The sequence below is a fragment of the Bombus affinis genome, chromosome 4 (assembly GCF_024516045.1).
Source record: "Bombus affinis isolate iyBomAffi1 chromosome 4, iyBomAffi1.2, whole genome shotgun sequence".
NCBI lineage: Eukaryota > Metazoa > Arthropoda > Insecta > Hymenoptera > Apidae > Bombus > Bombus affinis.
This window is the reverse complement of record NC_066347.1, coordinates 7,030,140-7,056,993: the sequence shown is the minus strand read 5'-3', so window position 1 is coordinate 7,056,993 and position 26,854 is coordinate 7,030,140. Positions and strand designations below refer to the sequence as shown.

The window sequence follows — 26,854 nt, the reverse complement described above, 5'->3', positions numbered from 1 at the left end:
ATATAAAACTTGTGACATCACTGCACTAATATCATTTTTTCTGGTAATTTTTGGAGTTCTTATAGCGTGGATTATCATTTTCATGTCAGAACGAAACCTATTCTGATATTGGTATTAACTCTTCACTAAATTTTTCAATTAATTCTTCAATTAATTTTTCAGCAAATTTTTGAATTAATCTCTCGATTAATTTTCTAACTAATATTAATTTTTCTTTTGCAGGATCCTGAAATCGCTGAGGCCTTCAAAGAAATTTCTACAAACCCAACAAATATTTTGAAGTACCAAAGCAATCCGAAGATCATGGCGTTTATTAATAAGGTGGCTTCGAAATTTGGCGGAGCTGGTAATATCCCAGGTGGTTTTTCTGGTATGATGGGTGGTATGCACGGGTTCCCAGGAGCTGGTACTCCAAAACCGAAACCACAGGACGACGTTGGCCTTGATTAAAGCTGGTGTGCTTGTTCTCGAAATTCTTTCTCAATTTACCTTCAGATGATTTACAAGGCTCTGAATAATTAACCTAAAGCGACCATTATATGGTGTCTTATTAAACGAATACTAACAAATTAACCGTGAGCTGGATTGTAAAAAGATATATCTTTGTTGCCATAAAGAAGATTTATTCGTTTCTCGATAAACTTGAGAAAGAAGCATAATTATAAAAATCCTATATAATATAGCTTAAAGTTAGAATTGTATTCTAAATATGGGATATATCGACATTTGTTATTCTGTAAACGTCCAACTGAACTTCTAAATAATAATCGAATAGCATATATTCTATATTATATTAGTCTGCCGAACGATTTTACCATTCTGATTTCAAACTTGTTTGATTGATTTTAAATTTGCAATGGAGAAGGAATTACTTTATGCCTTTTAATGCTTCTTTCTTAAATACTCCTTAATCTTTAGTTGTTCATTATATGGAAATGCATTCTAGAGTAACGAGTGATACTAGAATTCATTTCTATTAAACGTATACGTATAGCTTTCTCATTTTTTCAAGTTTAATATTTTATACGTTTAAGCTAATTGTCTACTTATGTTATAAAATGTTTGTTCACACATCAACGAAATATGTCAACGTGTGCTATCACTTAACTCTAGATTTAATTTACATTATTATCTATGTTTAGTATTTTACGTATATAATAGTCATTTTGTTCACTTTGCTCGATAAACAGCTGATGCTTGACTCGATACGGAACGAATACGATTTCATATGATATAATCATAATGTGTTATAAAATCAATGGATTCCTTTTTTCAAAGCTAAATATTATATGCATCAAGTTAATGTGAAAAATAATGTTAGATCTCCGCTAGTCCTTGAAAAGTACAGCAGATCTAAATTGAATGTATGTGTTGTATATACCTACGAAGAGAGAGACAAAGGAAGAAAGAAAGGATGATTTTTGGCAAACCAAATATCGTGAAGCAGTATGATATAAAACTAGGCACTCGCAATTACTCTGTGTGATTCAGAAGAGTTTTCCTAAGAGCTGAAGTTTTAGACGAACTTGATTAATTTGTTATACAAATTCGTCTATATATCGTACATATTAAGAATTCCATTAATTTTTAAAGGATATTCTTTTACTTATTAATCAGAAAGATTCTTTTTTCAATTATGATCTGATAAATATTGAACCAACAGTGTGAGTTGAGCAGTCAACAAACAATATACCGCTTCGAATGTGTATTTTTGTTGAAATATAAGCTGCTATACGATGTACCGCGAGTTTAATAAATACATCATACAGTTCTGTGTAAATATCAACAATTCTTATTTGCCACAGAAAAATTGACAAATAAATATGTACAAAAATATTGTTCAGATTAACGATAATCACATATACTTTGTTTTAAAAAGAAAGAGAGCTAAGAAAACAAGAAGAGAGCTACATCGTTGTGTCTTCGTATCTAACGATTTAAAAGGAAGGGTAACGCAATCTCAATGGCTAATAGTAACGCACTATTCGCATGACTTGCACAATAAATAATTTCCTACGCGTAAATTCTTATAAACGATAATATTGCACGTAAAATGAAAAGGTACTGCACTCTTAGGAATAATTGATTAGAGATAATTAACTCGCTTTGATACACGTACAATTATACTAGGAAGTAATTTTTTTCCAACATCTCCAAGGTCAAATAATTTTCCTCATCATTTTGGCTAGTAACATATATGTATATCAGATATATAAAAAAAAATATTCTATTTATTTAATAGAAGTTATATTTCTATATTCACAAGTCTACCAAATGCAATAATTTCGTAAAGTTAAAGACTAAAAAGTATATAAGTAAGCTATCTAAACATTTACACTTGTAATGAGGGAAATAAAAATTGTAATCTTGAAGATGCTAAAAGTCCGACTCCCTACAATAAGATAAATAATGCCTCATCGTAACAATCCTTCGAGAAACAAGGATAAAAATAAAAAAAAAAAAAAGACAACGAGACGATCGATCAACTTATACGATATTTTCGATAAAACTCTTGCTCCTTTCGTATCATTCTAACGATCCAGGTTTGCGTCATTTTATCGTGCTAGGTTCTTCTAATTTTGAGCATGTGCAAGTTAGGATGCCATGGCACTTTCCTGAAAGTCGACGTTTTCGTCTCGTCAGGGGATGGAACTTCCTTGTCGGTATCGGCTGTCTCGCCCTCCTCGATTAATCTAAGTCCAGTAATACCCGTATCGTAGCTGAACATTCGACGATGTCGTTTTACATCTTGGTTATCGGCATTCCAATCTCTTGTACCCGGATCGCTGACCACGCGTCGATGCTTTCTGTGATGATGATGATGGTGTCGACGATGAGGATGATGATGATGGTGATGACGCATTTGCCTGGACGATCGTATAACGTGGGCCGAACATTGAATATCCACGGCTGGTGACGCGATGCAGAACAAAGAGTTTGGATCGAAGTAGAGCCGATTGTCGACGAAAGGAACGAAACTCACTGAATTCGTCATCCACGAATTAGGGCAGATTAATTTCTTTGGGCTTCTCTGGATCGTAGAGGACCATTCGTTGTCCTGCTGCAGGTTGATAGTTACCTTTCTGCGGCAATAAGAGCGACGCGATCTCCATTGCAATCTGTGAAAAAAGTTATTTACCCCTTTTTATGAGGAAAAACTTTGTAATGAATACCCTTTGGTAGAAGAAGGATATAAAAGAAGATTAGACTTCAATATATGAAATCAAATAATTTCTGCTGCATTTATATAGATACTTTAAGTTATTGCGCAGTTTTATGATAAATATACAGGATATTTCAAAATTAAGATCAATGTCCAAATACAAACATCGTGTTTACATCATAAAAAAATTTCTTATATATAAAAATAAATATATTGCAAGATCCAATATAACTAAAATTTTTAGTTTTGAACGTATTTATTTGTAATTAGTTAAAATAATAATTAACAACACACCTAGAGGAACATGGATGTAGCGGTCTGTGTCGTCAGTTGAGCGGATGTTCTCCCCTTGGCATTCTATAGCATTTATTCCACGCTTCCAGTAGCAGTACGCAGCTATGAAACCGATAAAAGATCAATAGGGGCAATCCAATCCTGGATATAACGCCCCAGGCGAGAACCCCGAAGAATCTCAGCTGCAGTTCTTGCGAGATCCAATTTTGTGTGATCACAGTATCAAAGGCCCACAAAACGGAATTACTGAACAGCAGGAAAGTGATCACTTGCCTGGCTGGTTTCGCTATTATTTGAAAACGAGCTATGCAAGATCTCTTCGATGCTTCGGCGATCAGTGTACTTTGAGCGAAACATTGGATCAGTTGTAGAATCGATGCTGTGAGTAACATGATGTGTCTTCCTTGTGTTTCGTCGCTTTCGTCCTCTAGAAGAGCCAAGGAGCAGGCAGAAACAACGATCGTGAAAATGGAGTATAATTGAACTCCGAAAAGAGCCACGTTTGATAATAAATTATCTAAAATGGCTGGTGCCCTTGACACTATGGACATCTGACGAACTTGAACAAGTCCACTGGCTGTCATTAAGGTACTCAATATTAAAATGCTGGTTAGTGTGCCACAAGTTAACCAGGATAAAGTCGACGAAGGAAAATGTTCGTCTTCTCTTACGACCAGAAATATCAGTATAACTACTATGCCAGCTACCATACATAGTATTCCTAGGAATAAACCTTTGCTGGAGCCATCGCAACCGACTTTGGTATGACTCGTCAGATCTTTACTACCGTGGAACTTCTGCTTGTGTGACAACCGATTTCGACCCACGTTCTGACCCATTACAAAAGTTACTGCAGCAGCAATCAAACTGAAATCAAATTGGAAAGAATATGAAATTCAGATCACCCAAGATGTAGATTTTGTTTAGATATAGATTTTAGGGTATTATGGTCTTGAATTATAAATGGATCAGCGATATAAAATATACCTGAATTGCACAATAAACGGATATAAAAATGGCATGCTCGATGTCCATAATTGTCCGAGAGTGTTTGTATTCAAACATTCTTGTAATGCAATCACTTGGGAGATTTGTTCGTTCGAGATAGGTTGATATGGTTGGAAAACTTGCTTTTCTATTGGAGAATGATCTGAAAAAGATGAAATAAAAAATCAAAAAAACATACTTTTATATCGTACATTTTATAAATTCATATAATTTTTTACATGCACATTTATAATATTTATTTTCACATTGAAATAATGTTCATTACGTAAAACATACTTATCAGATCTCGAGAATGCCTTGTCAAAGACTCCGGAAATCCTCGAAGATTCAACGGAGAGGCAGAATTGTGGAGACCTCGTTGAGCTAAATGGACAAAATATGTCCATTCTTGAGCAGAATCCCAAATCACTAGACGAACCCAGACAGCAATATTCGTGGCAGTTAGATGTATAAATCCAAACCTCGCTGCTAAACCGAATCTCTCCACAAGAACCTATAAACAAAATACAGTCAATTCCATCAGCTTGTTAATCCTACTTTCACTGGTTTATTTTGCACCGTGATAGGAAAGATTCAAAGAATTAAAAACATTTGGGTCAATTACGAATAGCTACGTATCTTGTTAATAATCGCTGATAATTTTTAGAAATTATATCTTCAAATATCGTAAAAGAGAACGTTATTGGATTTTCAAGAAGAAAGTGAACCTATAAAAAATTTAGTAAAATTGCGTTCCTTTTTTATAATTCAACTTTCCATAGCTCAGTTCTTAAATTAGAGAGTTATAATTTACTTGATTAGTTATTACTGGAATACGTGCATTTGATACATTTGTTACTCTGCTTTTAAAGAAACGAAAGAAGAAATAAATATTATACAAACGAATATCTTATGTCATTAAAGAAATATGATACAAATCAAAGGAGCGATTGACTGCCACACGAATTTTATGTATTTTATCGTGAGAGTCGCCATACATTGAAATATACAACATCACAACATTTAATTTATGCAAAATATTATATTGTATTTACACACTTTCTCTAACAATGTTATCCAAGTCATATATATAGGATGTGTATGCACATCGTTAAAAGTTGTTTAGTCTACGAAAACTCTAAAAAATTTAGTAACGTGAGTCACCGATGATCATCACGTTGGCAGGCATCGTATTAAAGAAATATGTAAATCACCGTGGAAAATTTATTTCTAGTGAAAATATTTATCTCGAGTTAATTCATCTAATTAAAAATGGCTTATCAACAATAATTATCGTATATGTAGATTGATATATCATTTACGTTTTATACCTTCAAATCAAACAGCAAAATGAAAGTAACACATATCAGAAGGATGAGCAACTAAAACGAAAAATTAGAAGTATCACCTCAATTAATCTTAAGATTTCGCTTTCGATAGCCTCGATCCAATTGATTCTACACAAACATCAATTAAGATCTGCTCACCTGCGAGTTTACGAAGAGAAAGTGCATCTGCAGAAACGTAAATAGCCCATGAAGCACCGGATGTACAAAGACAACGTCGCTCAAGCATTCCGCCCCTTGCATCATGGAATGCATCGCCATCTCTAAACCGTTGAAGACGAGAGTCGCCAAACCGAAAACTGTTTAAACGTGTTCATTTTTCAATGCTATCTTCCCTTAATCTTTTTTCGTATAAAATCAACATTGCCTTATAATATCGAATCACACTCCTGACATGAATTAACTCTTTTGCTATGGTTCCTTTAAAATCGAAAGCTCTCAGCGAATAAATACCTTTGTAGATGTTAGATTATTAATAAATAGTTTTATGGATATATAATCTATCGATAGATCGTTTTTATAAACATGGAAAAATAAAGTAAAATACGCATGAACGTTTTATTACTTTAAATAATTAATTGTGACGCAATACGTATAACTGGAAATAAAAATGATTTTAAGTTATAAGATGTACTTATACGCCTTTAGCATACGATTACTCGATATTTGAGAGACTCATCTGCGAAGAAGTTCAAAACTAAATACATAGAAGACTGACTTTTATGATATACTTTCATCGAAGTTCAATTTTACAACTCTGACTTCTCTACTCCAAATGACAACTAAATACCATCAGTTGCTGCAAAATTCTATCTAATGTTTCAATATAATGTTTCGTACTAAATGTTGCATTAAAGTAGTAAATAGTTGATCGATAAGGCAAGATGTTGATGGGCATTGAAGTGGCCAAAAACACTCACGGAGCGCTCCAACCCGAATGTAGAAACTCGTCGGTGCTGTTCTAGATCGCGAGATGTGAGCACGTTTCAATGATCCAAACCTGGTTAAAGACGCACCACCGAGTTCCGCATCGTCCATACCGGTTGCACCGGTACCGAGACTCCCGCAGCTGTCTATCAATACCCAAATATAGATGCTGATGATCACTGCTATGCTTCCTACGTACAAGTACATCAGGAATACGCCCTGCAAGTTCAAGTGGTAAAATAAACAAAATTATACCAAAATCTTGGAAAATATACATTTTTACACAATGTACATTCTACATGAATAAATGGAAAAGTTTGGGGAGAGAATGATATAAATTTGGAAAAGAATTTTTCGATATCTGAAGAATTCCCTTTTCTTAAATAATACAGGAATTGATTAATATGAAAGAACTCTGAAAGTAGATTCTATTAATGAGTTGAAAGTTAACAATCTAGAGTAATTATAAATGAGATAACAACAACACGAGTTATCACTTAAAAGACCATATATCATTAATTGTATCTTGATTAAAACACATATTGGCCCTGAAATCTATTTATATCTTTCTTTTATTAATAAGCTTGAAGTATATAAGCTTATAGTATATTTTACACGTTAATTTCTAAAATATTTCAATTGTCATCAATTTCAATGTTCCACTCATGAATACCATTATGATTCATCTTCTTCGTCAATATTTCTTTAACTAAAAGACTTAATTATCGTTATGAACTATACTATAAAGAAAAGAACAAGGAACGTACAGGAATACGAAAGACAGATAGGAAGATAGAATACGGTCCTCGATTCATCGTAATTCAAAGACTGTAAGACTAAAGAAATACATGACTTCATGAATTCATCGTGCGCTGAAATACGGTTTGTGTCATAAGCAGCTTGGAAATCGTAACTCCAATGTTTCAAATGACGGTTACCGTAATAACACAGTGTTTCAAGTCAAACTGATTCATAATTTAGTCAAGAGAGCATAATACAATTGGTGAAATTAATTATGAATGCCGTTTGAAATGGACAGAAATGACAAAAATGGTGACAGTAATTCATGTTTCCGTTCTCGATAAATTCATGATGCTTCCTTACGAATTACGATAGTGCATTTTATTTGTCGATATAATTATATCCATGATCATATAATAGTCCTTGAGATACAATGATTTTTTAATATGAATATACGTATATAAGTACATGCAGGATGTTCCAGTCTGTTCCGGCCATACGTTATCGGTATATTCTATAAGTCAAGATATAAAAGAAATATGATATAAACATATGCTAATGCAGGTATTGTTAATGAGTTGTAACAAAAAAAAAATCAATAATCGAAATAAGTAACAAACGTACGTTACTACAGTACTAGATATGAATAGGTCAAATTAGACACAACACTTCTACGACTTCGACCTCAAAGAGTAATAAACGAGAAGTTCAGAAAGCAATAAATTCTATTTGTTGCCGCAGCCAATCTTGTGTTGACAGGAATAATAAACATTTTGAAATGGAGTTGTAATTGAAATTGTAGAAGTACTTTTTATATGTTTATATGACATTTTTTTCTTGTCTTAATCCATAGAATATACTAACAATGTATGACCGGGAAAGACAGGGGCATGCTGTAGTGATTAATTCTATGATTATTACTTTCCTATATTTATTACATCTTTACTTTAATTACTGCAAGAGTAATGAATTTAACATACAATGGCTATAATTCTTTTAAATTCTGTTTCATTGGAATTGTTTTATAGTATATCTATAACTATGTCGAATTAAAACTAAAAATTAAATCTATCTTTAAATATATTTCACACGACGTAATTCATAATTATACGAATCACAAAATTATAGAAGAAAAATTATTATTACGTATTTCAATATGAGGAGTAAATCTCATTACTTTGTACAGAGAAACAAATTACAAGTATGGGATATCGTTTATCAGTAGAGGTATGTATATAGTAAGATTTTTCATACGAAGATATTTACTTTCAAATAAATTTAAATGTAAAGGCAAGACAATTTTGTTACATATACATGTACCTATATGATAGTACTAAATAATCAAGGGATCAAATGTTAGCCTAATATGAGAACGTGGGAAATTATTTGCAATTACGCTGAGGAAGTGGGACTAAGCCACAAACCACTCAGAGGTCACAGAATCACATCGAATACAGGATATATTGCCATGGATCACCCTGAAGCTGCAGACTCATGTTGTAAGAACAAGTAAATCGAAGGGTCATATCACAGATCATCTCGAGTCGTAAGATCCGCCTCATATTTGTACACGATTATACAAGTCCATAGTCTACAAATCTGCAGATTAATTTCAACAGCATTATGAAAACAGGCTGAGTACATGATACACTTATCATCATTCTGGGATTGTGAAACTATTTTTGGATGAAAACATATATAACACAGACCATTTTAATGTTGTAGAAGCATTGAAGAAATTGGTCTTGGCAAAATTTGAAATTACAACCGTACTACTTTGATAAAAATTTAATACAAAATAAAATTTCGATATTTATCTTTCCATCTTCGATGGAATCAAAGGGCCATGTCACAAATCATCCTGATATCCTAGGACCATGGAACTTATCAAAATTTGAAATCGAAACCCTGTTACTTTAATAGAGATTTAACGCGATATGAAATGTCACTATGTATTCTTCCATTTCCTCTATAAATATTAATTCACACATGTGCAACTGCAAAACCATTCTGTTATTTAAACCTCTAACGATTCAAATGAAAAATCACATGGGTACGTGTTTCATAGCTATAAAGACGCAGTAATTGACTTAACTATCGTAAAACCTATAAACGTTTGCGTTTATAGCGTATTAAGAAAGAAACGCGATCTAGGATGAACAGTTCACCGGAATTATCCCATATTTAGCGTTATCGTACCGTTATCTAACCTGGAAATTTCAAAAAATCTTACGGAACGATCATAAAATCCACAAAGCACAAAAGAAAGTTCACTAAGTTTTATGTCTAACGACGTTATGAGAACGAACATATACGCGGAAGAGCTCAGGTAAAAACTAGAGACTCTACATTCTGGATGCAACAGCAACACTAAAATGATAATCCAATGCTGCACATGTTTCTCGGTAGCTAAATGAAATACTACCGAACGTGGTATGTTTATTTCACATATTCACTTCGCAATTTGTCCCTTGGTATAATATTCGTATTTTATGGCTCGAACGCCTTCAACATCTGTTACTCTTTGACGTTTAGGATAAGTGCTAAATTTTCCAACTTTTATGATCGTAAATTATCTGCATTAATGGTTATCTGCGTTTAGATAAATGGATAAAATTGGAACAATATATACGAGCAGAGATTCTCCCATACTTTCTTTAAACTTGAAATTTTGTAACACTAAGAAACATAATTAGATCGAGAGTGATCCAAAAAGTAGAACAAGGTTCAAATCTAACGAATCCGTTTGAAATTAAAAAATCTCTCTGCATACCTGCAAACTGAGCAAAGGAACAGGAGTGTCCATGACCTCGGCCAAGCACAGAGCGATCATCAGCACCACGACAAGCTGGCCGTAAACGTTCGAGAGAATGATCCATAGTTGAGAACTGTAACAATCACCATAAAAACCGAACCGTCGACTGCGAGATCTTCACCTCGTCATTTTTCACCATAAACATGAACTCCATTCATCGTGAGTTCATCATAGCCAATACTTATCTCTGCCTTCTGATAAATTACTGTTACCTATCTCGTATAATGCGCGGAACGTATCGTAATTTATAAAATTACAGTGTTTACCCGGTGAAATCGAAGATAACCATTACTTATTCCCTTTTTACATCGTTCAAAAATTAAATGTGTATAGATCCAATAAGCCGTATGAGCAGAGAGGTCTTACAAGGGTTCAGAATGATCCAGTAGATCGCTCGTAGATCGTGTCCTAGAAAGGATCCTGGAGACCAGAGACCTGGATGGAGCGGCCCTTGTTGCTTCTGCAGTGTTTGTCTCGGCCTCGGTGTTCCTTTCACCCCTATTGGGGGCTCCTCCAGGTGCACCCTCCACGGTGCCACCCGTCGTGCTTCCTGTCTCGTTCAGGCTGTCCTTGTCGTGTTGTTCATTGCTGGCTGAAATTGTTAAAGAAGATTAATGGATGATCAAGGATCTGTAGCGTATCGAGTGCGGGTGACTCCACAGTGATGTCATGTCATGGCTTGGGTGCTCTCGGAGACAGGTAATGTTATGTTGTCGCGTTAAGAAAAAATTTCACGCTGAGCAGCCACGTAACTTTGGCTCCGTGACGCGTTAAACGACGTGTTAAATAGTATAATTTAGTTTAATTTTTATATTATTATAAATTATAGTTTAAATAGTAGTATATAATTTGTTAAGCATTCTTTTTAAATCATTTAACAGGTAACTGTTAATAGTAATTGAGATATGCTGTTATATATTTACATTCGTTCAATGTATTTCAATTATCTGCATACAACAAAATTATTTTTCTTTTTGTCTTTTCTATAGATACACTAAAATAAGATTTTTTTAATAATTTCATAGTTTTTTTCTAAAATATTTGATTTATTTTCAGAAGTTTCTTTACTATTGTATTGTTCTTTTTCGTTCAGAGACTCAGGAACTAAGGATCGAAGAACACTGAAAAATGTACTTATTTGCATACAAAGCACTAGATGCATAATTAGTAAAAGTTTGTATAATAATATATATATAAGACGTATATATGTATAAGACATATAAATAATGTATATATAAGACAGTAACATATATTCAGGTGGGAAAGTGTAAATAAGAGAAACTAAAAGAAGAATGGCCACGAAACTTGGGGAGCATGAAAAATGCATCAGATTAGGCTACATACCATCAAATTACTACAGATTCGAAGAGTTGTTGATCTCAAATCTTGTTCAAGTCACATAAACAGACTGGAACATGGCCTTTTCACTTTCTTCATTATACAACTTTACTAATTAAGAAGACTGACGAAATTGTAGAGCAATGAACCATAATATGCATACAGATGCTTGCATAAATTAAAATTTTATATAATACGTGTAAAGATTCTGATAATAAGCCGAATGGCTGCTAAGATTTTGGGAACTCTCTTTCATAAAAACATACTTTACATAATTAGTATTAAACTTGTCATTTTTAAAAGGATTCTCTACTTAGTGATTTTTTGTTGAGTAATCTTTTTCTGAAGTTTCCTATATCTTTTTTTTCGTTTTTATTACAGAATTTAGATTGTCATAACCATTTAGCTTAGACAGTCAAGGTTAGCATTATATTATTATTAACATTAAGCTTATTAGAGTTTTTTATTAAAGTTCATTATCGTTAATCCTTTAAGGCATTAAACTTATAGATTATTTAAAAAATGAAGATAACAGTATCAATTAATTAATATTAATATCAGTTAATGAACATTAAAATAGTAAAGCAAATAGTAAAACTTGCGTATTCAAAAAAAAAATCATTAAAATGTTATTTGTTACATCTAAACTCAGGTATTTAACTAAATATTCAACTGCTTAATTTGCTTGAAAATTCGTCATTTCATTCTGTTCTTCTTTAATGTATCGCTTACTACTTTGCCCTATTTACTCATCATTTCAAAATTTATCTTGAAACCGAAATAAAGTTACTTTTACAATCCTTAAAAAGTAGTCTTGAGCTTAATTTACATAAAGAGCTACCTCTTTTTAAAATTCCATTAGCTTTAACAGTTGTATGTATAACACAGTAGCAAGGAATTATCATCATGATACGTATGATCACGTATTTATACACGTATACACGGATTTTCGAAACTGTTGCCCAAATTCCATTTGGAGGCTCGTTAACTGAGTCCACTTTCTGTGGCCTTTTGGGTCAATAGAGTAATACGAACAACTTTCGCTAGAGGAATTCGTACGTCCAACTGTTCCTTCGGTAATTTCGACTCGACTGATTTAAGAACGTTCTAAATGCGACGAAACGGATCCGAAAGTTAGAAAAGTCGATCGCTTTAACGAACAAGGTAAATAAAAAATTACTAATGTATCGAAAGCTAGATACAATTATGACTGGCCAAAAGTGTAATGATATTCGTCATAATAGATAATATTGGAAATTAGATGATGACATTGATGATAAATTGAAATCCAAAGATATATCGAGGATTAGGAATGTAATTAAGACAAATCAATAGTATGTTATAATATTATACCTCATAATATTAAGTTGAAAAATTTGTAGCGTTTCTAACAATTAATATCAAGTTTCGTTATATATATTTAGCTCAGATGGAAGAAGATCGTTTTTATCTTAAAAGCTTACAAACACGACCAAGTTTTTTCTAAAAAGTAATCATAAATCTACATAGATGAATATAGATAAGCAATACATAGTAAAAATTTACCACTAAATATTCCTAAAATCGCAGAATTCATTAAATTGTCCAACAGACGATATAGGAAGCTAAATCCACAAAAATATATTAGCCGTGAATTTTTCTCAAATATCGTCACCACTAAAATAATCTAAACAATATGTCATAATAATTGGAATTAAAAATCAAAGCACTATTTCACGATTGAAACGCAAGTGACCATGAAGCGTTGATAAATCAAAGGAATTCATTTCTTTGAAAGCCGCATCGTAAATTCGTTAATTGATGCAACTACAATGCAAATAATTGTTTTCCTTTACATTTCTTATTCTTACTCTAATATCGATGTACATATATAGACGCTCTCGAGATTTGTTAAGTCACTGGCAATTAACTGGGCCCGCGCTACCGTATAATTGAGTCGTTTAAGGCAAAAGTGATGTAAGCCAGTTTTTCGCGTACTTCGTTTAACATTACATCTCGAAAGCGTGAACTGCAGAAATGATGTAAGTATATCTTCATCGGTTTCCCGATGAATAGCAGATTAAGTGAGAGTCGCCTGCTCGATCCCTTACAGAATTTTTAATTTATCCTCACTATCAAGTAATCGACTTTTTTGATTTACGCTCTAACACTGTTGTATTAAACGGCCCAATTAATTCCAGGGAAAACTGACCGTCTTTCTCTATACACGTAAACCCGCTCGAGTACAAGAGAACGTCACTTCATTACGATCATAGAAATACATAATTGAAATACTAATCTCACCTCCATTCATACTAACCTAACGTCAAACGATATTCAAACGATATTCCAGATAGATCATCTGGATTTTTATTGTTGCCCGACAGAGATTGAAATCGGTGAAGTGAAGAAAGATCGTCGGTGGTTGTAAGGATTGTTCATAATGATCTGTAATATATGGACAGTCATGAATACCGCTCGTTTCAAAATGTTCGATAAGCATATTCCGAAGAATATTCCGTTACTTCGTGATATGAATTATTATTACTTTTTCAAGCTGTAGGCGGTCTTCGTACAAAATCAATAGTGCTATTGGTAGACTTGTACAGAGATGAATTCCTGATTATGCAACGTCAGAACCTGAAGGTCAAGGATTAACATTCGACAATTATTTTACGAAGATCATCAACAGTAACTCTGTATTCACATGTCCATAGTACCGTTAATATTATTTTGCGGTACCGTATACACTGGTCATGGCAATAAATAAAAATAGAGTATATGTTTAAATGATTAAGAAATATAATTTTGTCAATATAGCCTGTAATATAATCACTTGAAACAGATTCAGATCTGCGACTGGATAGTCTTGATCCCATTAATCTATTGGTATACTGATTTTTTCGCACTAAACATTCCTATGTATATCTACTATTTTCTCTAAATCAAGGTTACCATTTATTCTTATTAGTAATAGATAAAAAATATTAAATGTTTAAGTCACTAAGAATCGAATTAAGAATGTACACAAAACTACAATGTCTTAGACCACCTGATAAATTACTATATTTGTTAAAGATAAATGAAATAAAAATTGATAGAAAATGCAGTACCCTACTATAATATTCTATAGAGGATTAAAGAACTTGATTGTGACACGATGATGAATGGGCCAAGAAGAATAATACGAATTGGAAAGAAACACGCAAGATCATTCGAAGTTTAAAATTAAAGATAAAAATTGTACTATATTATGAACGTAATTTTTATTTAAACGAAAAAATGTGACATTTTTGATCGTAAATTGTTGATGCTATTGAATTATAAAAAAACTTGTTCTCCTTAATTTATGGCTAAATAATAATTCATTATAGGTAATTGGTACCTTTGAGTTATGGAAAAATAACACTTGGTGTGCTTGATTTATTGCTACATATTATGTACAGTAATGTATAACTGAAGAAACTTATAAAATATGTTAAGATATTTGAAAAAGCGTATCATTGGATTAACGTGATTGTAAGTCGTAAAATATATACATAGAATCAATCATCAAAATACGCGGATATAACCTCAACGATGAATTAGATTCGATGGAAATACTAAGAAAAGTTGGTATGAAATCATTGGCCTATTTAATCAAATGGGTAACAGAGCTCGGTGAAAATTATTTATCATAAAATACGCCCGTGTGTTTTCGCACAACCTGTTATATATAGCTTGCAATTAAGAAATTCTAAGATATAGATATAGATAGTCATAGATCTTAAACGTTATGGTACAATAAATTTGCGGGAAGTAAATCCCATAGAATGTTGAATGAAATTAAATTTCTTTGAAAAGAATATTTACATCAAAATGGTGAGGTATAAAAAATATGAACAGAAACTGTTTCTTTAAAGAAAAAAAAAAAGAAAGAAAAGTTAGCATTATAGAAAAAATAATGTTTATGATGAAATATATCAGACTTTAATATTCTGTAGGAATTAAGTTAACTATTGTGCGAGAATGAGCAGATATGAGTATCTTTTTCAAACTGAGTATAAAATAACTAATCAATACCTAAAAATGTATATTAAAATATGAAGAATTATTAGTAGAATAATTATAATAAATAAAGTAAGAATTTATAGTTAAATATAGAATATATTATATAATGCGTTTTATCGTTTTTGATCCGTTTATATGGCTTGGAAGCAATCGTCGGTATTATGAAGTGAAATGTGAAATTTTGTGACCCAGCTGGGTAGAAAAATTAGGTCGATACCGCGTAAATTTGAAACCTTACGGTTTATCTTGAAACACGGTCTGCCATTACGCTGTCGGAGAGTTGTAAAAAAGGTAGAAACTCGTCTGTCAGCTGGCAGAAGGATTCGAGAAATTCATTTTCTTTCTGACACCATGCTTGCAAAAAAAATAGATTCTCCGATGTTTTATTTCTATGTCATAAATCATGAAATCAACTAGCGCCTGTTATTAACATTTTTGACAGCTTTTACAGAAAATGACTAACGATTCATTCAAATCATTTTCATTTCAATACGATTGATATTATAAAAAAGCTTTAAATAAAACAATAAATAATTCAATAAGTATACTGTTAGAACACATAAACTACGCGTACTAAAATACATATACGCTTAAACAGAGCAAAGATATTAAGTCATCCAATTACTATGAATAATACATTTAACAAATAAATCTCAATCAACAATTCATTCGCTATTGTTAATATGAATGTTTCAAAAAAACAAAAACAACAAAAATGGAGAAAGATCGTTAAGCATAAACTCACAATCACATCATCAACATATGGCATACTACGTCATTAACTAATAACAATAAACTATCAATTCGACATTTATTATTATAATTCACCATATGCACGAGTCCAAGAGAAATCTATATAGAAAACAAAGAACCCGTTACTTACACCAACTGTTCGCGACGTTAATTAACATACAAAAATTTACCTCGCGGGGTTTTCTTAAAAGAAAACAATCGTCATCACAGGCACGCTTGAATCATCGTCCATGATAAACGTTGACGTGCGTTCCTATAGCAGAAGACAGGCAGCATGCACCACGATATACAACTGAACAAGAGAGATGTGCTCCAGAGACTACCACCAAACGGAATGGCTTGTAACCCAGAAACATGCCAGGAACATATCGACTGGTCTGGGACACAACACGGTGGTGGTAACCAAGATGATGATGAGAACTATGATGATAATGAAGATGACCGCCAGGATGATGATGCCGTTTCTCGTAGCCTCGTTTTCAACACCTCGACAAGACTATACGATCAACGTGTGCCGCTTAGCTTCTGTTACTTTGATATTTTCGCAATGATGGTAGCGGATACCGTAGGATATTTGAAATTTCCCGTGGAATTGGACAACGACCTGACCTAGATGCATCTTCACAAAATTGAATTCACAATCGAATCATATTATTTCTTTGTTTCGGCGAATAAGACGACATTATTATTCGTCATTCCTTTATTTCTCTATTTATTTATTTATTATTCCTTTTCGTAGGGTTTCTTGTATAATTAATAATTCTGATATTATTATACGAGATGTCAAGAAAAGTTGGAAACTTCAAGAGTAAAAATCTTCAGTCAGATGCATTTTTTGCGATTAATTTAGCATTCATAAAGAAAGATTCAGTTCTTATGCTATTAATTTATCTATCCTTGTTTTGATAAAAAGAAGGATGGTCTTTCTGATTGAGTATTTTGGAACAATACTACGACACATATGCGATAAAGAAATGTTTTATGATGTTTATTAATGAGATAATAACAAAGATTGTAAAGGTCTGTTTGATTGTAAGGTCTGAAAAGATACTCGATATAATTAACTTGCGATATCATTCCGTATAAGGACTACGGATGTTTATGCATTTATTTAAAAATGCACAGAATCCATATAATGTGCAAAAATATATAAAACCAAAAAAATAACATATTCATTAAACTACCTAGATTTCATTTCTTAATTAATTATACATTTATAAAAGTATGAATTTGCATAATCATCCGAGATCAATTTTTCGCATTAATCCACAACTTTCTAAAGATATCACTTCTAATACACAAAATTTTCCTCTTCTGACATCCTTTTCTAACGATTGATTTATCCACCGCTACAATAATTTGCATTCACTTCCGCGTTTATGAAGCAATTCCCTCTTAATATTCCACGCATCGAACACTCAATTAAAGGATCACGTTTCGCGAGTCCTCTGTAATTTACAGAAATACCGTCCAGCATGTATAATGGCCAACCAAGCGGATCGAAACTCGTTTGATGTCATGACAATCAAGATGCGCCTTAAAGGAAGGAGCGATTAAAAGATCGTGTTGCAGGACATTCGGCGGTTTTGATACGCCAACGCGCACGAGTGAACCGAAGGTGACTTCTAGAGATTAATACGATCACGAGCATGCGATCCTGTTATGATCCGATTAATCGTTCGCCTCCTACGGCGTGGCTCGCGTGAAATCTTGACGTATTACACCATAATGCACAGTTCATGACACAAGATCGCTAAGAGTCGAAAGTATTCGCCGCAGCCACCTGTTGTATGAATTATCGGTTCTATTCGTGACTCGAGGTCATCCACTTCTATGTACATACATATCTCGATTCCTTAACTTGGCTAATGCATGCTTAACAGATCTCATTAGAGATATGAGTATGATAGATGTAGGAAATTGATAGGATGGAATTTTATATATATAAAACTACTATATTATATACTACTACTATACTACTAATATATTACTTATATATATATAAGTAACTTTAATAATAGAGCAATTTGTAAAAACGATCGATCGCAAATAAAAGGTTCATTTATTCAGTTTCAACCATTATTGCGTTAAGGTATGGAAGAACGGATCTTTAATAATCTTTAATAGTCTTTAGAAAGTGTAAAATGATGTTTGAATTTTGTAAAGATTAAATGATAATATTTACAGCGGTAGTAATATATAGCTGATCTTCAATGTATTCTTTGACCTTGATCAGGCTCTTGTTGAATCAATCATTCTGTTTAGAGAAAGCTGAATGAACAAATTCGTACAACCGAAAAGTGAGCGTTTTGGCAAAAGTTTAAATTGAAGTGGAAAAGTCTATAATTTAATTCATTAAAAGAGTATTTAATTGAAAAGTATGACAAAACACGTGTTCGTTCAATGAAAGTTTTAGTCTGTTCACTGTTATATTATATATTATGAACTAAGAATGTAAAGTCGTCATTAAAGTAAAAAAGGTTATTTACGGCGATGAAGATGAACTTAACAAAACGTCTAGGTTGACTTTCCATCAATTTAAAACGCACTTTTACTTCACGACAATGAGTCACTCATCGCAAATACCTTCGTGAAAAATAAAGAACCTGTTTTCTGTACCTTTCACTTGGTCACTTGAAAGTTCAAACCGAACTACCGATAGTATCTAAAATTTCTCTTTTCTCAATTCATCTCGCATAAAAAGTGACTTTGTGAATCGACTTTGAATAGAAATAAACTTATATGTTTATGGAAGTGAACAAGAATACTACCTCTAAGAATTTGCATTTTATAAATCCAAAATTTTAATGCCAGATAAATTACTATTATACCTACCAACTATAAATGTCATATTGCCAAATATTAAACGATAATTTTCAATATAAATCTTTAACATCGATTTATCATGAAGAATCGGAATAAAATCTGAAGAATCTGAATTTCTCCTTTGGTATATGACATATATCTTCGAAGGTGTCAGGAAACTATGAAAGAGAATTTTCCACAGTATACACCAGCCTCATAAAATATCGTTCCAATCTCCTCAGCTGATTGTATCTTCGCGGATTACGTGTTTCCTGAAAGGATGCCGATGATAACGCTCCTACTTTTCCTCTTTTTATACTTCAGCCATGCGAGACTAATCGTCTCGTTTTACGGCGCATAGAACTGAACGGCTCCGTGATCACCAAAAAAACGACGACTACTACCCAATTTGATATTCCTCTAATTAAGATGCATTGCTTGTCAAGAGAGAAACAAAAATGGAAAAGAAACGGGAAAAAAGTGGGAAGATGCAAAAGTACGTGAATAGTTGTCAACATTACAAGTAACACTAGGAAGATCATTCCACTTCTTTCGACTCGTCATCGAATCGATAAAAGTTGTTATATTTCACAAAATTTGTACACTTGAAAGAAATACGTTTTTTTTATGTTTTATATAAAATAATATTGTCCTTAACAAATTTTCGAAATATAAGACGATTCTCTTTTACTCTTAAGATAAACATAAAAAAATTCTGGTAAATAAACGTAAAAATTTCACTTTGAACAAAAATATGAATGTTCCTTTCTGTTTTATACAACAATTGATTTTTAGGCATGAGAGAAGCAATATTTAAAAAGGATATAAAAAAAAAGAAATTCTGATATTTCTAGCGCTAAAATACGATATCAAAGCGTGATAAATAATCGTGAAGATATAATAGCCTCGATAAAGAGAGAAAGAACCAGTTTCGACGTATGACACGTGAAATTATGTTCGAAATTCATTTTCAGCGCTCAACTGGTTTCTTTGGAAAACGATCGTTCGCCACGTCGAGCATCCGTTCGCAGGATAAAAATTCATGAAAGTTTGAATGAACGAGGTAACGACACACACGTTAAATCGATTTGGCCGCTCTTCACGATGCAACGAATCTGCTTTCACGCGACTTGCATCGATCGTGTGTATAAAGGACAATTTGTCGTTTGTCAGGAAACGAGCGTTTCAATGCGATTTCGAAGCGAAAAATTGCGCTACTCCATGGAAAAGGACATTTTCCACGGATACCTTTCACCTCGTTTTACTCTTTGCTTTCACGATGTACGCATCCTTTGTGCGTGCTTCTGCAACGCATTCTCTTGATCGTAAACTTTGCTTGAACGAACATATTCCTGCTAAATATTGCGGTAATTTTATATTTCAAAATCGTTGGATTTCGAAAATTGTTGGATGGAATATTAAATTTGGAAAGTTGCTGAATGTAAATTAAAAAGCGATAAACGTTACTTTTCTCGAATTATTGATATAATGTATTAAGATTCTCTTATACTCGAATGAATGACTTCAACTAATCTTATTGGAATTATTGGAGTTATTCAAATATCAAAATACTGCAGTTATAAGAATCGTAATTTATTGAATTAAAGTTTGAAGTATCTATAACATTATATTGATCTGGAGACATTCAATTATATTTACTAATGAATAAGATCTGTGGCAGCTGAAAGGATTTGAAATAGGCATAAGACAAAAATTATGCGACATATAGAACATATGTATTTATGAGGACATTAGAGAAAGTTCAGAGGGAATTTTGGACGGCATTCACAGCACGTAGAGTGTCAAATGCCAACCGCTTAATTACGTCCTAAACGACAATTAACGGCTAGAAGACACATGTGTTACTTGTATAATACCTAATGCACAGAATTAATTTTTCTACTTCCTTAACAACTTGTTCACAAAACATTATCTGTGTTCATCGCGAAAGCTATGTGACATTTAACGCAAACGAAAACGGTATGTGGTATTAGATTAAAAGGCACGTTAACGACGTTAACAGAAAAATCTTGAACATTCTTAAACGGTAAATAATGATGCCTACCATATTTATTAGCTTAGACTCGACAAATGTAATAGACGTAATACCTAAAATAAAATTTTCTTCTCCTTCTGTTGAAAAGTTTAGAGTACGAGAAAATTTAAAGAAGCTTAAAGATGTTTAACGAAGGTTGAAATAAAAATGAATTCATTAAAACGGGATATAATCTCGTACTTCTAAACAATATCTTCTATTGAAATGGAGCTATCAACAGTTTTACTTCCAGAAAAAATAAAAGAATTTAATTGAATAATGAGCAAGTTGCAACAATGCATGAACATGAGCTGATTTATATTCGGAATTTTCTTTTATTATCTCGTAACCAACATGCAACGAAGAATTATACATTGAATAATTCATTAATATCCATACTCGCTTATGATCTAAATGAGATTTCCACGATTCTAATTTCATAAATTTCGACGTTAAATTTGACTTCAGCAATGCTAAAAATCACAACATCTAAGAAATATTTTTATCAAACGAATTAATCGTACAATAATAATGTTCTCATGAGAAACTAAGTATCAAGTACAAACAATTTCAGAGAACAACAACATAAATAATACCGAACTCACTCAACTAAAAAATTTATTTTCAGCGAAAGAATTACAACCGTTCAACAATACCCACATGAAACATCAAGCAAAACGGTACAAGAATTAAAATTCTCATACTTCGACTAACAGGAAAACGAAATATCACTAACAGCACAATACAGACGGCTGGAGTGAAGGATTTATCACCATTCTTTCCCATAAACTCTCTAAAAAATGTTTTTCATCCGTAAGAAAATATTTCTGCAAAGTCTACAGACTCTCGTGTGCAAATGCAATTACACTGTTCTGGCACTCGAAAGCAATAGGGGACTATGATGCGCGAGCAAAAGTGGATAACTGTACTGAGGAAGCCGGTTACAGTAGATGGCAAAATAAAGATACAAATCCCTCGAGATGCGTCGTCTAACAACGGTAACGTGGTAATGTGTAACAGCGACAAAGCTGTCAGAAGGCCAATAATCACGGCGCCACATGTTGGATAAATCGATGTAAGTTTCGTGATTAATGATCTCGCTGATACATACCACTGTGGAAACGAAGTGGAACGAGAAAGTAAAGGGTCATCGAAGACAAAATGCTTCTTCGGATCACGCGTCAATGTTTCGTACAAAGGACACGTTGCTCTCCACTTTCTTTTCTATGAAACGAAACGCGCGAAGATCGTTCAACTTTGCGCCATTAACGACCGACGACATTTGTTCGTCATGCGAGATTATTCACGAGCCACAATTCACAAATCCTTGAATTTAGATATTGTAAATTGCAAATTTCTACATGTTACATGTTATATTACTGTAATCAGTATTAATTAGAAAAAAAGATTAATCTCTCATTGAGCGTTAACTTTGAATGAATCGAGAAACGCTCGAGATTTTCTAAAATCATTCGTTCTACGCGTATCACTGTTATTCTCCCTCGAATATAAATAAAAGAAAGTCAATACGACATCGCATGGCTGGAGAAGTTGGGAGAAAATATTACCTGATAATTTAATATATTTATGTTAAAAGGTACTAAATCAACTTATTTTCTCGTTAAAACGATGTCTGTTGTCTTATCTCGGAAAACTATCATCTGTGGATCTCAATAAAGAAAGTTGGTACTGGAAGAAAACAATCGAAATTCATTTCGATAGTTCTCTTCCATTATAACATTTTTATTTATCAATCCTTTCATCCTTTGAATGTAGCTGTCATTTATATTTACGCTACCCATTCTATAATTCAATTTCATCATTAATTTCTACGTATAAAAAATTCACTAAACGCTATGATCAAAGATCCATGATACTTATCGTACGCGTCTACACTATAAAGGGGAGGAAAATAAGACAGATAAGGTGCAAAAACAGCGAAAGTTGAAACCGTCTATTCATTACCGCAGACAGCGATAAAAAGTACTGGAACTATGAGATCCATGAGAGCCATTCGACGTATTCTCAAATAGAATCCTCGTCATGGTGAAAACTCGATTACTGTGTTCCACGGGGGAAGATTGAAACACGACATACGTGCGACTTTAATCCTTAACCAGCGGTATGAAAATACCGCATAACAGGCAGGATGGGGTTAATAGGCTCTATGGCAGGCTAATTTGAGGAGTTTTTGCAGCCACTGAAAAGTTAAAGACCGGCATGTACCGTGAGTCATCACCGACATACCATAATGCAGGTATATTGTACACGTTAATTATCCATCAGTTAACAACGTTATAATATGTTTCATGGTACAAACGGTACTCTTTAGCAACGAAGATAGTTGATTGACTAAAATGGAAACTCTTCTGTAGATCATAGTTCATCCACGATACAGCAATTTTATTATATTTGGTAAATTCAAAGTCACAGAGTTGTAAAGCCAAAATTTTGCGAATTTCAATTTAATCGTCTATTTCGATTTTTAGAAGTATCATTTTTATAGCTTCATGACCGATTTAATTATAATTTTATTTTCTGAAGAAAAACAGCAGTAAAGAAAGATATCGATCGAAATAAACACAAATTATATCAATTCATATACGATAAATTCTTTATACTGATCCACGTACAAAATAATATTTTATTAGATTTATTTTGATCAGTTTCAACATCCAGATTCATAACACTGTTGCTGCAGAATAAATAAAAAATTTCCAAAAATGAAATTCATCTATCGCAGAAAACAACTGCAACTCTTTAAAAAGGAAAGTAGGTTATTCCATTCGATCTACAGAAAATTAATCAATTGGAGAATTAAATGCTATTCACACTTCCAGCCTAGATTTCATCGAACACCTTGCCAGCTAGTTCCAATAACCGTTAACCATCGATCGAATTAGATATTGGTATCGAAAACAGTCCGACAAACAGAATATTGGTTAATGAATGCATCGCTAATAAAGAAAACTTCGCACGTATCGAGTGGACGAGACGCGTATACGCACGATTCACGTCGGATCTACCGCTAGCTATTTCTTTTGGTCGCCGACCCGATACCGTACAGTGTACGACGACTAACGAACAGCTTGCATACAAATTCATCGCGTCTTGACAAACGAAACTATGTCGCGTGCAAAGTGTTATACCGTTGTACTCGAACAACCATCGTGTCGGATGATCTCACCGCAGTTGCATCTTTCACTCAACCGGATCACCAGAGATCGAAGAGATCACCGACTGAGAACAGATTACCACCGATTTCCCTCTACTAGACCGAAAGTATCGTCGAATAAACGGCTGTATTAGCAGAACAGAACATGAAGAATCGATCTCTCACCCTTTTTATCCATTGCCGAAGACGTGGAAACCGTTGAAGCTTCTTCAGGCACATCCACTGCTCGTTCCTCTTTGCCAGAAACGATTCCACCGATATTTCCCTTAAAATCCTCCTCCTTCGATATCAACGCCTCGTCGTTCTTACTATAATCAATAGTAGTTTGATCGTCAACTTTCTTCCATTCCGATAAATCCTTGTTGTCCGCCTCTGTAGCAAATCCCTCGAGACCAGCTATGTTCCGAATATCAGGCACCAGGGTCTCCTCGTCGTCCTCTCTTATCCGCCATTTAGCTCTTTGATGGTGTTCAGTGGTCCCGTTGTTCTCGCGAGCCGCGATTTCACTCACAGAATCCACCACCTCCTCGACCAGCTCCTCCTCCTGAAGCATATACTCTCTTCTCTCATTCGGATTCTGGTAAACACGGTAAGGTCCTACCAAACCGACGATTCCTCTGGGCACCGCCACGGTCCTCTTCCAATCCGCATGCAGCTGATCAAACTCTCCCAAGTGGTTCGTGTACATTTCACCGAGACTGAAGAGACGTCGCGGTTCCGGTAGCTGTCGAGACGCGACCTGTAACCACCGGCGAAGTTCCTCTTGCCGTGAACAAACCTCCAGCTGTGCTTGCCTTTCCTCCGACGATTGTTCTTTGATCGGCTGCAGTTTCCTTTCGAAACAACACGTTTCGTTTAACTGAACTTTTTTTGGTTTTTTCACCACGCTATACAAAGGATCCTCATCTTCTTCGAGTATCGTCGAATCTTGAAACGTTAATTTACTGTCTGTCGGTAGCCAAACGTATGGAAGCCCCCTTTGCTCCACTCGAGATACTTCGCAACCGCTTTTTCTAGGTTTTTCACTTTTCACGGCGCTTATCACGACCACTTTGTTTTTTACGTTAGATGGTAAGTTGTTGGCAGAATCGTTGCTGTCGAGAACACTGTATATAGGCTCGCGAGTAGCAGTCTGAATCCACTTCGGTCTGTTCTTTGGTTTAGTCGAGCACCTAAACTGCTGCGGATCAGCTGTTGGTGTCTTTCGTTCTGCGTTTGCAACGGGAATGTCAGTTAGTTCGGCCACCATGGTCAGGTGTTTCGATTACGATCTAGGTGATCAGGCTCGCCGGATGTCACGCTTAAATCGTGACAAACATATTCGAAGGCTATTCACCGGTCTTCCAGATCAAAATGTCTTTGGGTGCGACCTGAACGTGTCAGCATTTACAGGACATCCACGATTAATGTGAATTTAGCACGAACTTATTGACATACAAAGTACTTTTGACTTAAAGCTTGAATAATTGATCTACGAGTAATTGCAATTTTTGAATCAATACACAGTAGCTTACAATAATATTCGAACATTTACAGAAATCTTTTATGTATAAATTGTATATATTATTGTAATGAGATACTTTACCGTTATTGGTAGAATTTAGAACCAATAACTCATTGTTTAAATCCTTTCCTGATCTCTAAGAAATACATATATACTTACACTAAATGTCTTGTAATTCCTACGTACAATTTTAGATCTGCTTCCAATATAGTTACAATAATCGAATCTCATTACAGTGTTAGTGAAATTTCAAAATGTTTCGTATAATACATATAATATATTCATAAAAGGTTTTTATAAGTGTTCGAATACCTTCGTGGACTACTGTAAATATAATCTTTCAAAATTTTGATAACTTTGATCGTTGCACTAAAATTTAAATCACCAATTAAAGAGACCCGTATTTGTAAAACATATGTTTCTTCGATGAAGCGAATTCCAGGTTCTTCTTTAGCAATTTCTTGCCAACTCCGTAAACGATTCTATCGATGAAATCCAGGCGCTGGAGACACTAACAGACACTTTTATATTTTTCTCGCATTTCTAAGCATTTTTTAAAGCTCCGTCTTCGACGAGTGCACCCGATCAAACACAAAAGGTAAATGTCGTTTCTTGGCTTTAGTTTTACCAGAAACAATGTCCCGTGGTCGTGGAGGTGGCTGGAGGTCGATCGTATGGATCTGGCTCTTGTTCGTGACCAGAATGACGAAAAAGATTTCACATCCTTCATGGGAGCGATAGCTTTTACCTTTTCCATCATCTGGGTTAGGTGATTTTCCAGAAAACGTGTTTCGTTGACGTAACATCTCATTAATCAAGCTCGCCGTGGTTACGGGCCATTATCTGGATAAAATCGCTGCTTATATCCGCGAGAATAATCGTTACTTTAATAAAATGTTCAGCAACGATGACGTTCAAGATATCTATTTTATTCGTTCGTTA

General features: G+C 33.8%; 3 protein-coding genes across 3 annotated transcripts in view; 1 reads left to right on the top strand and 2 right to left on the bottom strand.

Annotated features, from left to right (window-relative positions):
• Positions 1–1,780, top strand: part of LOC126915843 (putative protein FAM10A4) — an 18,278-nt gene extending 16,498 nt beyond the window's left edge. The window contains exon 5 of the mRNA XM_050720951.1: positions 223–1,780. Within this exon, the coding sequence (XP_050576908.1) occupies positions 223–450 (228 nt within the window). The 3' untranslated portion in view covers positions 451–1,780. The remainder of the gene's footprint in view (positions 1–222) is intronic.
• On the bottom strand, positions 1,280–3,344 carry LOC126915365 (uncharacterized). Its single transcript, XM_050719968.1, has 2 exons — positions 3,340–3,344; positions 1,280–3,119 (listed from the first exon to the last, which is right to left on the bottom strand). Exons 1-2 carry the CDS (start codon positions 3,342–3,344, stop codon positions 2,564–2,566), a joined length of 561 nt encoding a protein of 186 aa, XP_050575925.1. The 3' UTR covers positions 1,280–2,563.
• Positions 3,006–26,854, bottom strand: LOC126915825 (proton channel OtopLc-like). Its single transcript, XM_050720892.1, has 10 exons — positions 26,225–26,854; positions 24,574–25,879; positions 10,640–10,865; positions 10,232–10,346; positions 6,711–6,936; positions 5,932–6,089; positions 4,742–4,958; positions 4,445–4,607; positions 3,458–4,324; positions 3,006–3,119 (listed from the first exon to the last, which is right to left on the bottom strand). The coding sequence occupies exons 2-9, from the start codon at positions 25,655–25,657 to the stop codon at positions 3,490–3,492; spliced, it is 3,024 nt and encodes a 1,007-aa protein (XP_050576849.1). The 5' UTR covers positions 25,658–25,879; positions 26,225–26,854; the 3' UTR covers positions 3,006–3,119; positions 3,458–3,489.

Excerpts from the sequence above, each read along its gene's own strand:
- LOC126915825 (XM_050720892.1), bottom strand. The coding sequence starts at position 25,657 with ATGGTGGCCGAACTAACTGACATTCCCGTTGCAAACGCAGAACGAAAG. Across the intron at positions 10,866-24,573 it reads TTCGGCAATGGATAAAAAGG|CCAGCAATGAACAACACGAC; the intron begins GTGAGAGATCGA and ends TAACAATTTCAG. Across the intron at positions 4,959-5,931 it reads TTCTCTTCGTAAACTCGCAG|GTTCTTGTGGAGAGATTCGG; the intron begins GTGAGCAGATCT and ends TTTTGTTTATAG.